The sequence below is a fragment of the Nicotiana tabacum genome, chromosome 18 (genome assembly GCF_000715075.1).
Source record: "Nicotiana tabacum cultivar K326 chromosome 18, ASM71507v2, whole genome shotgun sequence".
NCBI classification, from domain to species: Eukaryota; Viridiplantae; Streptophyta; class Magnoliopsida; order Solanales; family Solanaceae; genus Nicotiana; species Nicotiana tabacum.
In genome coordinates this window covers 96,611,972-96,629,221 of record NC_134097.1, presented here as the reverse complement: position 1 = coordinate 96,629,221, position 17,250 = coordinate 96,611,972, and the positions used below count along the sequence as shown (strand labels likewise).

General features: G+C 34.5%; 1 protein-coding gene across 1 annotated transcript; it reads left to right on the top strand.

Annotated features, from left to right (window-relative positions):
• The first annotated feature begins 5,434 nt into the window (after nt 1-5,434).
• LOC107797208 (uncharacterized) lies at nt 5,435-8,138 on the top strand. The gene has a single exon (XM_016620079.2). It carries the CDS (start codon nt 6,156-6,158, stop codon nt 7,743-7,745), a length of 1,590 nt encoding a protein of 529 aa, XP_016475565.2. The 5' UTR covers nt 5,435-6,155; the 3' UTR covers nt 7,746-8,138.
• The last annotated feature ends 9,112 nt before the right edge of the window (nt 8,139-17,250 follow it).

The following is a 17,250-nucleotide window of genomic DNA, read 5'->3' as shown; positions in this document are numbered from 1 at the left end:
TATTTGGACCCTTAGGGGCTTTTTTTACTACTGTTTCCTCACTGTTTTGGTTTAATATCTACACTCAATCATGCTATGTTTTACTGATTCCATCAGTCGGTTTTATTTACTCTGTTTTGATTCTTTAAACGATATTTTGGCTGAGCACCCTATTTTACTGTTAGCCTGAGTGGCTTGAGAGGTTTCTGACTGAGTGAGGCTGTGGACCTATGTTGTGAGGATATTATGGGATCGGACTGCACGTCGCAGCATGTTTTATTGATTTATGATATATGAGAGGCCGAGGGCCTGATTTATTATGCCACGAGATGGCTTATTATAGCGCTTGGGCTGTAGGAGCCCCTTCGAAGTCTGAACACCCCTAGTGAACGCGGGTACCCAGTGTGAGTGATGTGATGTTGCCCGAGGGGATTTTTTTGATTCATGTTGTTGCCTGAGGGGCTAATTACAAGTGATTATGAGGTATCCCAAGGGGTTGGTTCTATTGATATTTTGCCCGAGGGGTGGTTTATGGTACATGTCTTGCCTGAGAGGCTATTTACGTTTTTATCATTTTTACTCACTGTTTCATCATTAGTTTGAAACTATTGAAAGGTGTTTTTAAAAGAAAAGGTTTTACTGAAACTGAATTGTTTTATGAAGAAAACGATTTCTGTACTGTTTTGGAAACATACTGTATTTGTTGTAGCGTTATGTTGTGTTTTACATGTTTTCTTACTGCTCAGCTTTCATTTACTTTTATTACTTACTCAGTTGGCATACTCATATTACTCCCTGCACCTTGTGTACAGATTTAGATGTTTCTGGACCCGATAGCGGGTGTTGATTGCTCAGTGGCAAAGGTCTTCGGAGTTGGCAAGGTAGCTGCTTGGCGTTCGCAATCCTACACTTCTCTTTCTTACCTTTCTCGGACTATTCCTAGTATTTTATTTTCGGACTATGATAGTTTTTCTTGTACTTAGACAGATCTTGTAGTTGCTCGTGGCTTGTGACACCCCGATATCGGGCTTGTATTATTTTCTTCCGCATTGGTCATTTAGACTTATATTATGAGATTCTGTTAATTAATAGATTAAAAATGACTTTTATGAAATACTGGTTGGATTTGGGGTTTGTGTCGGCTGGCCTAGTTTTACGATAAGCGCCATCACGACCGGGTCGGTTTTAGGGTCGTGACATTATGTACGTGTTGCTTGCAGGGGAACTACGTGAAGCTACACGACATCATAATGTGAGCTAAAGTACGTGTAGCTATTTCGGTAAAAATATTTTCAAAACCTATTTCAAATGTAAGGCTCACGCGATATAAGAAGAGTTTGTGAATGAAATTATGAAATGTGAATACGAGGGGGTACCTTGATTGTGATTTTTATTGTACATTCTATGTTGGGACAACTTGTCGAGTTTAATGGTCCTTGTTCTTCCTTCAATCATTTATCTGCATTTTAATTGTGTTTGGTTATTCGTTGTTATCTTGGTGTTGGAACGATTATGGTTTCTTGTGTGAGTCATGCATTCTAGGTGATTTATTCTGTTGCTTTAACATGCCAATCTGTGCTTCGGTTATAACTTAGTGAATTGATTGTCAATGTGAATTTAATTGTGTGGAGTCACTATATCATATTCTGTTGAGTTGTTGGTAACATAATGGTTTAAATAAAAGAATTATTAACATGCTTTATTCTATGTGCCTCTTAAGATAGAACTTGCTATCTCACTCGGTGCCTTATTATTCTAAATAGTTGTCGCACTTTCACTATAATTGAGTTCTCAAATTATACTCACCACCATGTTATATGTTTATCTTACTTAAAATTGTTATCATGATTTTCTTTAATAAATTCTATATTTAATTCGTTATTTTAACTTATATTTTTCTTTATTTAAAAATGATATTTTTAATCAATTTTATTGATTTCTAAACTAAACCCATCTTATACTTTGTTTCGTACAAATTATATATTATTTTACTTTACTTGATTTCTAAAACAAACTCATTATTTTATTTAACACCTTACCTTATTCATGATTGTTATTATATTTTATGATGTCTAAGTATAACTTTCGTTCATCTAAATTTATTACGGTTGCAAAGTACATGATAGCACGTGGGCTTTACCATGCGAAGGTGATTGTTATTGTGGGCACGATATGTCATGTGTGTCAGATTTGAAAATTATGGTTCATGACTTGTAGTTTATGCTGTGAGGTACCTAGGAGTAATTCTTGTTGTAAGTCCATGCGTTGGGAGCGGTTTGATTATTTGAGTTGTCATCCATTTTTTTTCCTTATTTGAGTTCATTTACATCTCATCGGTGTTCTCATTATGTTGTTTCTTTATCCTCGTTTAATACTTGTTGTCATTTATGTTTCTATTACTTCATTGTTGGTTGTAAAGCAATAATTTTTCTGTCGTTGGTCTTACATTGATGTTCTTTATGTATATCTTGAACAGGTTCCTATTCTAGTAGGTGTCTTGACCCGACCTCGTCACTACTCTGCCGAAGTTAGGCTTGATACTTATTGGGTACCATTGTGGTGTACTCATGCTACGCCTCTGCATATTTTTGTGCAGATTTAGGTATTCTAATTGTGTTGTTGAGAGTTGCGTCTGCGGGGCAGGAGACTTCAGGATATACCTGCTTGATGTTCGCAGGCCTCAAAGTCACCATCTTACTTCATTATGCTACTGTTAAATTGTAATTCAAAACAGTATTGTGTTTAGAAATTCTAGTGTGTTTTAGTAGTGCTTATGACTCTGTACTACCGGTTTTGGAAAATGTATAACTATTGGCCGCTTGCGGCTATGTATTTCATTCAATAATTTATGATAAATTATTAAATAGTTCAATTCTATTATTAAATTAGCATGTGTTAGCCTTACCTAATCTTAGAGACTACGTATCATCCAAACATTGTGAGAGGGAAATGGGTCCTGACATTATTGCTCTGAGACACATGCCGAGTGAAACTACATCTAATTGAAATGGAAGGAGTAAGTGTGTTTTACAATATTCTCCATTTTTTTTATATATAATATCCGTTTAGTAATTATGACACGGCGAAAATAAAATTGTCTTAAAGCTACAATAAAATAAGATGCAGTGAATAAAATTCTTTGCATTATAGATATGTCTAACATAAAACTTTAAAAGTTAAAATTTGTGAGGAATGATATAAGAGTACGGAATGAAAATGAAATATTTAATGCGCCTAGCTACTAATTAGGGGTGTAAGTCGGGTTGGTTCGAATTTTATAATTACCAAATCAAACCAATTGTGTCGGGTTATTAAATTTAAAGACCAAACCAAACCAATAAAACTTGGGTTTTTTGCTCTCAGGTTTTCGGGTTATTCGGGTTTTCTCGGAATTTTTTTCCCGGTAAAATCTTCATAGAACAAAACATATAAATTATGCTCAAAGTATTTCTTTAGTCCTAGTATACAACTATATCAAGTATTTTCTCAGAAAATAATGCAAAATATGCGATATGTCATGGCATTATCCTAAAATATTCAACAATAAAGACAATAAATTTATGTAATATAAATATTGCTAGTTAAAAAGCCATAATAAAAATAAACATAATCTAAAAGTATTAAGTCATGCTAAAATAAGTAGACTAACAAGGGAGTATTTAATTACATGACTAAACGCTAAAGAAAAAATAAAAATAGGTTATGCATTTTTATCTAAATTATTACAAAATAAAAAATAGATATTCAATCCATTCCCGTTCATAATATTGAATTGAATGTCTTTTGCTAGCATTAGTATTGATTTAATTTTGGTTTGGGCTTTTGTTAGCACTATTTAATTTACTAATGTTAATGCCTATAAAATTTATTGGAACATTCAAAAGTTCTAAGACCAACCTTGAAATAATACCTTAAAAGATAAAATTATGAAATCTTTTAAGAAATATTTATAAATTACATCACAATAAGTATATTTATATATTAAATATATCTAAAAAAATTATATATGTAATGTCGGGTTGGTTTGGTTTCGGTTTGACTTTCTTTAGTTAAAACCAAACCAAACCAATTATGGTCGGGTTTTTTTTTCCAACACCAAACCATAGTCAGGTTTTTTTTCTCGGTTTAACTCGAATTATTAGGTTGGTGTGATTTGTCGATTTCCTTTGTACACCCCTACTACTAATGGGAAACAAATCTCTTATAAGTGCCCCCAAATTGGTAAAGCCCCCATACATTGAACTTTAGCTTAATATAATGAAATAGCAAATATAATGTGAAGGCAAATGATATTTTTACTTAATACGTACTAGTCAGAAAAGAGTACTCCTTCCGTTTCAATTTAGATGAGGTAGTTTGATCTGGCACGAAGTTTAAGAAAAAAGAAGAAGACTTAAGGGGTAAAAGCTTATGGGGTCATAACATTTGTGTGGTTATAAAAGCTTCTCATTAAGGGTAAAATTGATAAAATGAAGAGTTTAAAGTTGAATTATTTCCAAATTTAGAAATGTGTTATTTATTTTGGAACAGACTAAAAAGGGAAGTACCTCATCTAATTTAAAATGGAAGAAGTAACTATTTTGGCTTACTACTCGGTGTTTGTAAGGCGATCTCAATTAATCTGGATTCACATCATATAAGACCTATTAAAAAAAGGGCAAAAAATATTCATTGTTACAATATCCGCATATGCTAATGTAAAATCTCGATTAAGGAATTTATATGCACAACCATTCCCCCTCCCCCCTCAAGAAAAGAAAATAAAAAGCCATTCACTAAATTGCCGATGGAAAATGAGTTGACTGAGTAAACAAAGTGGGAATAAAAATCAATGAAAACAAACAAAAGCAAAAGGGAAAATGAATATTCTAAAGAGTTACGCAGGGGCAAATGAGGAAAATGAGAGAACACTAACGGCTGAAGATTCGGTCGTTTCATGTATGTGACCTTAGAAGCAAAGACAAATGAATGCATGCTAAACATTAAACAACATTGAAGTCTTAGTATTAACTTCCGATATATAAATTTAAAAGATTTATTTTCTACATACTAATAGTGTAATATTTTGACATTATTATGTGATTTAATTTGTTATAGCAAGTTATTGTATTATTTTTAAGGTAAATATTTTATTTACCATCAACGATTGTGATAGGATAAATAAAATCCCTTAATCCTTAATTAGAGATCTCTTGTTATACTTCTTGCAATGAAAAAAATCATGGTAATTACGCGGTGCGAATGCGAATGAGTCAGGCTCCAAACGAATATCCGAAGAAGTAAAAAGAAAGTTTTTACACATGTAGTTATCTTGTAGGTAATAGTTATCTTTTAAGTCAATTAACAGTATAATATTATTTTACAGTGTAGTGTGATTGTGTAGAAGGTTAAACTCAAAAAGATAAATGTTTGCTCTTTTCCTTAATCTCAACCCTCATATAACAGTAGCCTGCAGATCTTGACAGTTGAATTTAGAAGGTACGAACAATCCTCCCAAGTGTACACGTGCTGGCGCTGCCCATTTTTTGGTTCTTTTTCTCTCTCTCACACACATATTTCATGCATGGAATTCTCCTACAACTACAACACAAAGAGAGAGAGAGAGAGAGTTGGGGGGGGGGGGAGGAAAGAGTCTTTGGTTTTCTGTTGTGATTTGTTCATTTAGTCTCCTGAATATTGGCTACTTTTATGGCCATTGCTGGTGACCCATCTGTTCAAAATTTGATTTTTCCAGATAGGATTCTTGAAATCCTGAATATTATAAGTAATTAAAAAGATATCTCTCTCTCTCCTCTTTTTATATGTGCCATAAAGAGATTACTTGAATATATGGAATTTAAAGAGTCTCCTTTTGCTGTGGGTCTTATCTTTTTTTACTTCCTAAAACGTAGTATCATACTTGACCAATTTAATTCCATCTGTATTACTTGGTGATCTGTGTCACAACCGCATAAGCCAGATTTAAATTTTGCCAAAAAAATTCTCTTCTTTCCTTTGATCTTGGATTATGCTTATCTTGGAAGTATTTGGGGATTCTGCTGGATATATACTACTAGATCATGGAATGTGACAGTGTGATATGATTTGATCTTCTACTAATTTGTTCACTTGATCTTAACTATACTCTTTATTGGTTTCTTTGGAATTTGATTTGGTTAATAGCAAGTTTAGCTCAAATGGAAGAAGATCAAGATATGAAGTTTGTGTGCAAGTTGTGTAACAAGAGATACCCATGTGGGAAGTCACTTGGGGGTCACATGAGGTCTCATGAATTTGAGGAAAATTTTGAAGCTAAATTGAAAAAGGTGCAATCTTGGAGTACTATTAATGGGAAGAATTTCAAAAGAGAGAATCAATCAAAGTTTGAACTTGGTGGGGTTTCTAGTTATGGCCTAAGAGAGAATCCCAAAAAAACTTGGAGGGCTGAGGATTCTAACTCACCTTTGCCTCAAGAAAAAGTTTGCCAGCAATGTGGGAAAGTGTTTCAATCAATGAAAGCCTTGTGTGGTCATATGGCTTGTCATTCAGAAAAAGATAAAGGGGGGTTGAATTTGAAAGATGATAACTCATGGAGTAGTGAGAGCAATTCAGATACTGAAGCTGATGAGCTGTTGAGTCCAAAGTGCAGATCAAAGACTAAGAGGTACAAAAAGATTATAGTTAAATCTTCTATTTGCAAGGTTAATAATAATTATAATTGTTCGTCGTCTGTGTCTGAGATTGATCATGAGCAAGAACAAGAAGAAGTAGCCAAGTGTTTGATGATGTTGTCAAGGGATTCTGGGATTTGGAATGGTGTCAATTCAGTTGTGGAGTCTTCTGATAACAATTCTATTGTTTTAGAGACCAAGTCATCATCTAATGACATGAGAAATGCTAGAAACAACAGTCTTAAATGTGTCTATAATCAAGGTGAACAACCTCGAACCAAGAAAAAGGAAGATAGAAACCTGAAATGCGATATGTTGGATACTGAAACTCAATCTGAGAACTCTGATTCGGATTACTTCTTAGGCGAAAATGGAAAAGTCGATTCAGATGGCTCTGTTGAAAGGTTCAGAGGAAATGGTAATTGCAAATGGAGTACCTCTAAAGTGAGCCTTGGAGCTTGGTTAGACGAGCGTAGGAATGATGAGAAAAAGAGCTTAAACAGAATCAAAAGATATCTAACAGAGTCAAGAAAGGATTTGAGCAAGAAATATGAACACGGTGGTTATGGATCAGCCTCAAATTTTGATAAATGTGAATCAAGAAAGGGAATAACGGATCGTCATAAGAAAATTCATAAGAAGAGAAAGTATGAGTGCTTGAACTGCAAGAAGAATTTTAGTTCTTATCAAGCTCTAGGTGGACACAGACCTTGCCACAGAAAGACCAATGACTATCCTGAATCAAGATATGAAACTGGTGAGAATAGTCTTGGTGCTGATAATGACACTAAATGCATTAACATTAGCAAGCATAAGGAGACATATAGCAACAAAAAACCAGCAGTTTCTACTCAAGATGTGCCTTATGAACCTGAGAAAAAGGTTAAACCAAAGAAATCCAAAGGACACAAATGCCCGTTTTGCCCTAGGATATTCAAGTCAGGCCAAGCTTTAGGAGGCCACAAAAGGTCACATTTTATTCATGCTCGTGTCAGTGAGGAGAATTTCAATCAATCTTCAGCAGTCAAGCGAGAAGTTGCTGATTTACTTGATCTTAATCTTCCTGCTCCAGTTGATGATGAGGACGATGAGCACGCTCGATTCATGTCTTGGTAGTTGGTTATAAACAAGAATGACATTTGCTGGTATGCCTGATTCACGCTCATTTTGCTACGGTCAAGGCTGTCTGCAGATGTCAGACTTGCATTCTTTCTAATCTGTTGACCTCACATTTCCTTCTAATTTTGGCATGTTACAATAACATGCTTACATTTTTGCAAGTTAATCATCCACTTTTTATGTTTTGGGACATTCAAGTTTAGATCAAAGTTTTGTTGTCTCTATGATTAATGTTACCTCCTCTTAAGACTAGTTGTTTTCCCTTTGTTTTGTCATTGAAGAAGCCAGAAGTCAGTTGTTTCCCTGGTTTAAGCTTTCTAGCTCAGTTGTGGGCTTAATTTTATTGGCCTCAGCACATTTGCTCCTCTCAAGACCATCTTTTTTGGTAATAGGCACTGGTGAATAGTAACTATCTTGCATTCCAATTGAAGTTATAATAGTGCTAGTTCAAAAGAAAATTTGTTATTATTATTTTTAAAAGTGAATTAGGGAGTTCGTCATGATAGTTATGTGATGTGATAACCCAACTTTTCTTCTCTTTGAATTTACTCTTTCTTTCTGTCTCAACACAAAAACAGAATAGAATGCTGTTGGCCGTTTATAGGCAACTTTGGAAGGTAGTGAGTGTGACCTTCCCTCATTCAATCTGAGTACCACTAGGAAGTATTTCACACGTATAGTTGTTGAACTTACGAGTTCGGAACCAAGATGTGGTTTTTTTTTACTTAAACTACACAAATAGGTGGTAAAAAAATAAAAATGACCTTTTTATATGTAGCGCCATAATACCTGGCGCTATATACTAACAATAACGGAACCGTTAAGTATAGCGCCAGGTATTGTGGCACTATACTGTTAAAGCTGACATGGCCAGGTATAGCGCCACAATACCTGGCGCTATATATACAGCATTAATGTATAGCGCCAGGTATAGTGGCGCTATACATAGATATTTTATACCCCTCCGTCTTCTTCTCCAATTCATCCATCCACCATTATTTTAAAACTCTTCCCCACTTCTTGGTCCCCCACCGTTTCTGCCATTTTCTTTAAAAAAAAAAAATGGGTCCCCCCGACACATAAAACTCGAAGAAAAAGGGTCCCACATTCGAGTAGAGTTTCGTGCTATTGTTGATTCACAATTCCGGAGTCAAAATTTCAATCTTTTTGCTTTGCCAAAATTCTAAATCGAGGCATTTCGATTTATTTTAAGTTGAAACATTTATAATAATGTATATTATTTGATTTGTATGTATTCTATTTCGGTTTGTGTTTTTTTTCGAAACTAGCATGTTAAATTTATCTGAATTTAATATTAGTGTTCTCTAATAAAATATAAATTAGTAAAATAAATTTGTCTGTTAATATCCTGATTTATATATATATATTTTTATTCCGTTTTATATTTTATTTGCAATTAAATTTATTTGTTGTTTATGCTTAGTTTAGATTATTTTTTAGCGTAGTAAAACGTAGACCCTTATAGCGTAGTAAAATTTAGAGCCTTGTAGCGTAGTAATGTGTAGTATTTTAGCTTAGAATTCCTTTTGTATAAGTATCTTATATTGGTAGTTGAAAATGCAAACTTTGTACAATTAAGTTAATAATTGTATTAACACACATAATTAGTAATTTGTACAATTAAGTTATTAAAAAATATGAATTTAAATTATAATAAAAACACATTATATATATATATATATATATATATATATATATATAATTTGTACAATTAAGTTATTATAAAATATGAATTTAAATTATAATAAAAACACATAATTATATATATATATATAATATATATAATTTGTACAATTAAGTTATTATAAAATATGAATTTAAATTATAATAAAAACACATAATTATATATATATATATATATATATATATATATATATATATATATATATATATATATATAAATAATTTGTACAATTAAGTTATTAAAAATATGAGTTTAAATTATAATAAAAACACATTATTATTATTATTATTATTATTATTATTATTATTATTATTATATATATAATTTATACAATTAAGTTATTAAAAAATAATAATTTAAATTATAATAAAAACACATAATATATATATATAATTTGTACAATTAAATTATTAAAAAAATAATTTAAATTATAATAAAAACACATAATTATATATATATATATATATATATATATATATATATATATATATATATAATTTGTACAATTAAGTTATTAAAAAATATGAGTTTAAATTATAATAAAAACACATTATTATTATATATATATATATATATATATATATATATATTTGTACAATTAAGTTATTATAAAATATGAATTTAAATTATAATAAAAAATACATAATTATTAATGATAGTTTAATGATAGTTTACAGTTGACGACATGGACGCGACTATACATCCCGGCCCCCGGACATTGGATCTATTAGCCCTACAGCCCCAGCATAGATCCGAGTATATATGGGACGGACAGTTGCTTACGCAGACTTTCCGGGCTAGGAGAGTGGATCTATTGTGGAAGTTTTTGAGTCTTCCCCGCGTTCTACATCCCCGCGTGGTCCATTACTTGGAGGAGATGGGATTTTGTAGGATTATTAGGATTGGCCGGATACAGCTCGACTATGCTTTGATCACGGCCTTGATTGAGCGGTGGCGACTGGAGACGCACACTTTCCATTTGCCATCGGCGAGGCCACCATCACACTCCAGGACGCTGAGATTTTATATGGCCTGTCCGTTGATGGCTTGCCAGTTTTACTGCCTTCGACTATGAGATATTATTCGCGGCAGGCATATTGAGATATGTTGCACATGCTCACGGGTTTCATGCCAGAGGACGAGGCGGTAGCGCCTGGGTCCAGTCGTATACAGTTGGTCCCCATTAGAGACCACCTGGTGCAGATCCACCATACTATCACCGATGAGTCTGCGGAGGTGGATGTACAGATATACGAGGCTGCTGTTGCTCCTTCTATTTGGGGGAGTCTTGTTCCCGAACACTTCGGGGAACCTAGTGAGCCTCCGTTTTCTGCATCATATTGCCCGGTTCGAGGTTACATCTTTATACAGCTGGGGTGGTGCTGTCATCTCATATCTGTACAGGCAGATGTGCCGGGCTTGCATTGGCATACAGAGAGACGTTGGTGGCTTTCTGCCGCTTCTACAGGTGACAACATATTCAAATAATATGTCCATTAGTTACAATTCTACCAAGTTATAGTTAATCTTATACTTTACGTCAACTTTGTATGTTAGGTTTGGGTCTGGGAGCGATTTCTGCAGTTTCAGCCACCTTTACCACAGCTACCGACTAATGTAGAAATTCCGCAACTCCCTCTAGCCTGTAGGTGGGTTATGCGTCGTACTCTTGCACGAGAGTATGATGCCCATCATAATCTCCCCCTCTGCAGGGATGTGTTGGATCTGCTGGAAGACGCACAGGTGAATATCTAACTAAACTTACCTGTTATAGATTAACTTAGTGATGCGTACTAACGGTTTGTGTTCTTATTTGATAGTTCATCTGGACGCCGTACACCGATGAGGTGATAGGTACCCTGCCAGCGTATTAAAGTCTTGGCCGACATATTTGGAGGGCTTCTGTCCCGCTCATATGCCTCGATATTGTCAAGCATCATGCCTCCGAGCGGGTATTTCGTCAGTTTGGCCTGCCGCAGCCTATACTAACTCCGCCTGCATGGCATGCTTTACATTATGAAAGGGATGATCGGTCCAGGGCAGACGACACATTTATGGCATGGCTTAACGAGCAATTGGGTACCTGGGACCGGCGAGGGGACTTGACCCCACCTCCGCAGCACTTTCCTATTCCACGTTATATGGCATGGTACCGCACTGTTTCCCGGCTTTTTATCGGGAATCCAGTTCATCAGGCAAACGGTCGATACGTCCCATACGCCGGGAGACACGAGGCCCTGGTATGTTTTCTGTTATTATTAGTTATATAGCTATAATTTAGTGCCAAATATGTTTTTTTATAATATTTACTTTGTGCAGGCGATTGGATTGCATACCGTCTATCATATACGGCAGCAGATGTAGAGTTATGTCCACGATCCTGTGGCCATGCAAGAGTATAGTCGTCGATTCATGGATGTGGCTGCGTAGACACTGCAGCGAGCTCGATCGGATCAGTGTTTGGCACACGAGGCTGATTATATGGACCTAATAACGTACCAGCGAGGCCGTGGTATCCCACGAGCTGGTGGTGCCCGACGAGCTGGTGGTGCCGGACGACGTGGTCGTGGGCAGAGAGGAGGTGGTCCCCAGCAAGGGGGCGTTGAGGCTCCTGCTGATGATGTTGCTGCTGATATGGTAGGTGGCATGCATGAGACGGACATGCCGTCTTACAGCCTTGGAATTTATCGTATTCCAGTGCCATCGCAGGTGACCCCATCGGGTTAGTTATTTATCACGGGCTCGAATATTCAAGGAGTGGATTGGGGTAGATATTTTCCAGACCCGTCTACCACTGTTGAGGATCGACCGACCCGAGATTTTTATAGTGGGCGTCGACTGAGTTATGGCTCCACGTCACATGCGTAGGTATGAGTTTATTAGTATTGAATTTGAATATGTATTCTGGTGTTCCCGGACTCTGCTCAACTTTCCATTCAACAACTGTCCCGGGGTTAAAGTGCTGCAATGAGGCCATGTACTTTGGCAGAGATACAAATGACTTATCCCAATTCTTGTAGACAATTTCAAACGCTCGTTTGCGCCCGAGAAATGCCTTTCTTTTCGTAATGGTATGGCCATATTCTTGGTGGACCGATGTAATGCACTCTTTGATCGTATACCTTATGGAAGCTTCGATATGCGGAATAAGTACAAGAGAAATCAAGTCAATATCCAAGTTGAAGTGATTCCCGTTGAATGTGTCCATTTCACATGTGTGGGTGGGAATGTATTTACCCACTTTCCACATACCTGTCTTCTTCTTGGTCGCACGCAACATCCAATTACATGGTCAAAACCACCTGCGGCAAACAACCTTGTATACCATCGGACTTGACTCTCATACCTGCATCTCACGACACTCTTTTACGTTGTGCATTTTACAAGCTCTGCTTAAGCGCGTTTTATCAGGAAAAAGCATCCCCTTTGCAAGCACCGTTGGTCTAGACTCATCCCACATTGCTGTCCAGATTTCATCAAAATCCCTTGTTAGAGCCTCCACATCCGACACGGTTGGCAAGTTATCAATGTAAGGAATCTCCCTTGAATGAAACGTCACTTCGGACTCATGCACTCTTCGTCTAGGGGGTCTCTCTTCAAATCAGGTCCTTCCTCCTCATCCTGCTCATCACCATCCTCACGAAAAAAGGGTGTCTCGTCTCCGGATTCATCGGCATTGTTATCGTAATCACTGTTTTGTTCCTCACTTTGTGCATCTGCCAGATCCCGATGTAATACGTCATTTTCGGTCAATTGAGTGAGTACAGGTGGTTCAACTTGCTCGTTTTCACTGCACAACCAACAAAAATATAAGCTAGTGAGTTAATAAATGCTTTCCATATGGCTATATCACTTCACTTACAAGTCGTAATGTGATGAAATTCCATGATGGACGTTTTCAATTAGGTGATGACTACCGGATGGGCCACTTGTAAAATTCATATCCGGCCGGTACCCCCTATTAAATATATGAGCGTTAATACAAATTCAATACGCCAAAAATATACATAATTAACACAAATGAAAATTGAAGTTTACCACTCGTCTTGTGAATTATGGAAAGCAGGGTATAAATTATTTTCTCGCTGCTCATTCGCCGGCGGTGATAAGTTTAAATCAAGGAAAACTCTTTCATCTGAAACCTGTCCGGCAAAAACTGCTCCATAATAACCACCCGATGACTGGGGGTTATCTCTGCTACGCACAACCTCATTTTTGGAATGTCTTCGACCTTCACGTACATCTCCAACATTGTGATTACAAGAAATTCCCGGCATTCGTCCGGAGTCCTCAGAAAATCACTCAAAGTTTCATCATCGTCGATGTTAAACTCCGAGTAAAAAGCAACCCCTTGCGGAGTGACGGAGTACGGATATCTTCCGGTTACTTTAATATCACTGAACGTTTCCTCACACTCAGTTTTTTGCATAACAACGATATCAATTTATCGTACTCTATTGTAAGTGGCAGTTTAACATGACACTGAGCAGGTAAACTGTAGCCCACAGAGTTATTCTCCCCCCAATATAATGAAACTCTTATTCTACGCTCTTCAAACATAATGAAAAAATGTTGGAGAATTTAAGAACAATAAACGTTTCAACAAGAGGTAACAAAATTTTTGAATGAATTTCTATACAATTCTTACCTCTTTATATAGGAAATGGCTAGCCAGAATTTTTTTTTTTATATAGGTATAGCGCTCAAAAGGTTGGCACTATACGCTTTTGAATTAATGAAGTCACGAATTATTGGTGGGGCCAGGAAATCTATGTATAGCGCCACTATACCTAGCGCTATACATTAATGCTGTATATATAGCGCCAGGTATTGTGGCGCTATACCTGGCCATGTCAGCTTTAACAGTATAGTGCCACAATACCTGGCGCTATACCTTAATGGTTCCGTTACTGTTAGTATATAGCGCCAGGTATTATGACGCTATATATAAAAAGGTTATTTTGTTTTTTTACCACCTATTTGTGTAGTTTGAGTCAAAAAAAAAAACACATTTTGGTTCCGGACTCTTGAACTTACTGGCTATAACAAATAAAATTATAAAAATACTTTTTGCCGCATTAGAGTTTACCGTCTAAGACATGAATTTTTGTTTTTTTCACATTTAAAAAAATTAAATTTTACCCACTATATATTAAAGTCAGATAGATTCCAAAAGATAGTTATGCGACTCTATTATCATGGCGGATAAAGTTAAGCGGCTTTATTATTATAAGATATAAAGCTCAGTTACTTAAATGCGAAAAAATTTAGTTCTATGACTTTACTGTAATAGTGGATAAAAATCAATGATACATATACAATTAACCTTATTTTACGCCACACACCACGAGTACTCTTCAGATTAGACACTATTGGCCATAGAAGTCATTTCAATGAAGTTACAGCAAAAATAACAACAGAAGTTTAGATTTCGAAATACATTAGTAAATTTTAGGCAAAATACCTTACCATCTCCCTAAACTTGTTATGAATTATTAGTTACAGCCTTAAACTATTCATGGTCTTAATTACCCTATTAACTAGTCTTTTTGAGAACCATTACCCCTGGACGCTGATGTGGCAAATTGTGTAAGTGCACTCGCCTGCCACGTGAATTTTTCTGTATATGTGACATTTTTTTTTTTGAAAAATAAAATATATTTTTATCTTTTTAAATATGTTACTTTTTTAGATAATTTTTTCGAATATAATTTATAATAAAACTTGGATAGAAATTTAGGCTAAATTTTTTTATTTGGCTAATTTTTTGAATTTTACCTGAAAATAAAGATTTATATAATTAAAATAAATAGTCAATACATCTAAAAAGTTATAAAATATTTAAAATTAATTATTTGGCTGTAATTTTTTATATAGCTCTAAATTATGATGCCCTAAAAATATATTTTTTTTTACATATTTTACCTGAAAAAAGTAAAAATACACAATTAAAATAAATAGTCATTGTATCAAAAGAAGATATAAAAAGAGTGTACAATTGCAAAAAATAACTTACTTTATGGATACATTTTTAGAGCAATAAAAAAAGGGCAGCCCGGTGCACTAAGCTCCCGCTATGCGCGGGGTCCGGAGAAGGGCCGAACCACAAAGGTCTATCACACACAGCCTTACCCTGCAGTTCTGCAATAAGTATTTTTTAGAGCAATAAGTATGTTAGAAATAATAAGTTGTTTCTTGCAATTGTTCACTCTTTTTATTTCTTATTTTGATGCAATGACTATTTATTTCAACTGTATATTTTTACTTTCTTTAGGTAAAATATGTAAAAAATAAAAGAGTATATTTTTAGAGCATCATAACTTAGAGCTATATAAAAAATTATAGTCAAAATAATTAATTTCAAACTATGTATTTTTATAACTTTTTAGATGCCTTGACTATTTATTTTAATTGTATAAATCTTTATTTTCAGGTTAAATTCAAAAAAGATTAACTAAAACTTTATTATTTTTAGCCAAATAAAAAAAAATTATCCTAAATAATGTAGTTATATCCAAGTTTTATTATAAATTTTATTCGAAAAAATTATTTAAAAAAGTAACATACTTAAAAAGGTAAAAATATATTTTATTTTTAAAAAAAATGTCATATATATAGAAAAATCCACGTGGCAAGCGAGTGCACCCACACAATTTGTCACATCAACGTTCAGGGGGGTAATGGCTCTCAAAAGGCCTAGTTGAGGAGGGTAATTAAGACCACGAATAATTTAAGGCTATAACTAATAATTCGTGACTGGAAATCCGGTTACCTGAAGAACATTTGTAAAAGAAAATGATCTGCTCAACCTATACATGATTTAACCGTGGCTTAATTTGAATTTCCAAAAAAAAAAAAAAAAAAACTAACATTTTGCCAACAAATTCAGAATCTTCAGTCTACTATTTTTAATATTTTTTGTCGTCCAATCATTCAAATAAAAGTGGTATCCTGATCCATTTTTGTTTCTTCTTCCTGTTTTATTTCTTTTTACTTTTTTTTTTTAATCTTTTGCAATTTTGTTAGGAAATCAGTCACTTTATGTGCTTTTGGAAAAAATGAAAGTTGTGTAACGACGTGTGGACGTGTAATATACTATGAGCCCGTTTGGGTTAGCTGATTTAGAGTAGCTGATAAGTATTAGGTGCTGAAAAACACTTTTAAGTGCTGAAGCTGATTTAAAAAATAAGGAGTTACGTGTTTGGATAAAAGTGCTGAAATTAATAATAAGCAGCTGAAGAACTGGGTGTACAAACAGTTTTGTTTTAAAAAAAAGTATTTTAGGGATAGAATAGTAAATATTTTGGTCAAACCTAAAGTGCTTATAAGCTGAAATTTGATAAGTTGGCTTATTTTTGGCTTATAAGCATTTAACTTATAAGCACTTTTAATTTTACCAAACGCGTAGATAAGCCAAAAAGTACTTATAAGCTAGTTTGATCAGCTTATAAGCTTAGTCAAACACCCTTTATGTCCTTTTTATCGCGTGTAATGTACTTTCATCCTATTTTATGTACATGTACAGTCAAACTTCTCCATAACAGTATCGTTTGTTTCGAATTTTTTTGGATATTATAGTAAAGTGTTGTTATAGAGAACATATATATTATAACATAACATAAAAATTGGTTCCGGAAAAGCTTGACTTTTATAGTGAAGTGTTGTTATATAGGGATGTTATTATAGAGAGGTCTGACGGTAGTACTTTTTCTAGTCAACCTAAAAAAGAATATCATTTTTTCTTATTTAAAAATTACTTATTTTTATAATTCTCACGTTATTTTTAGTGAATTGATT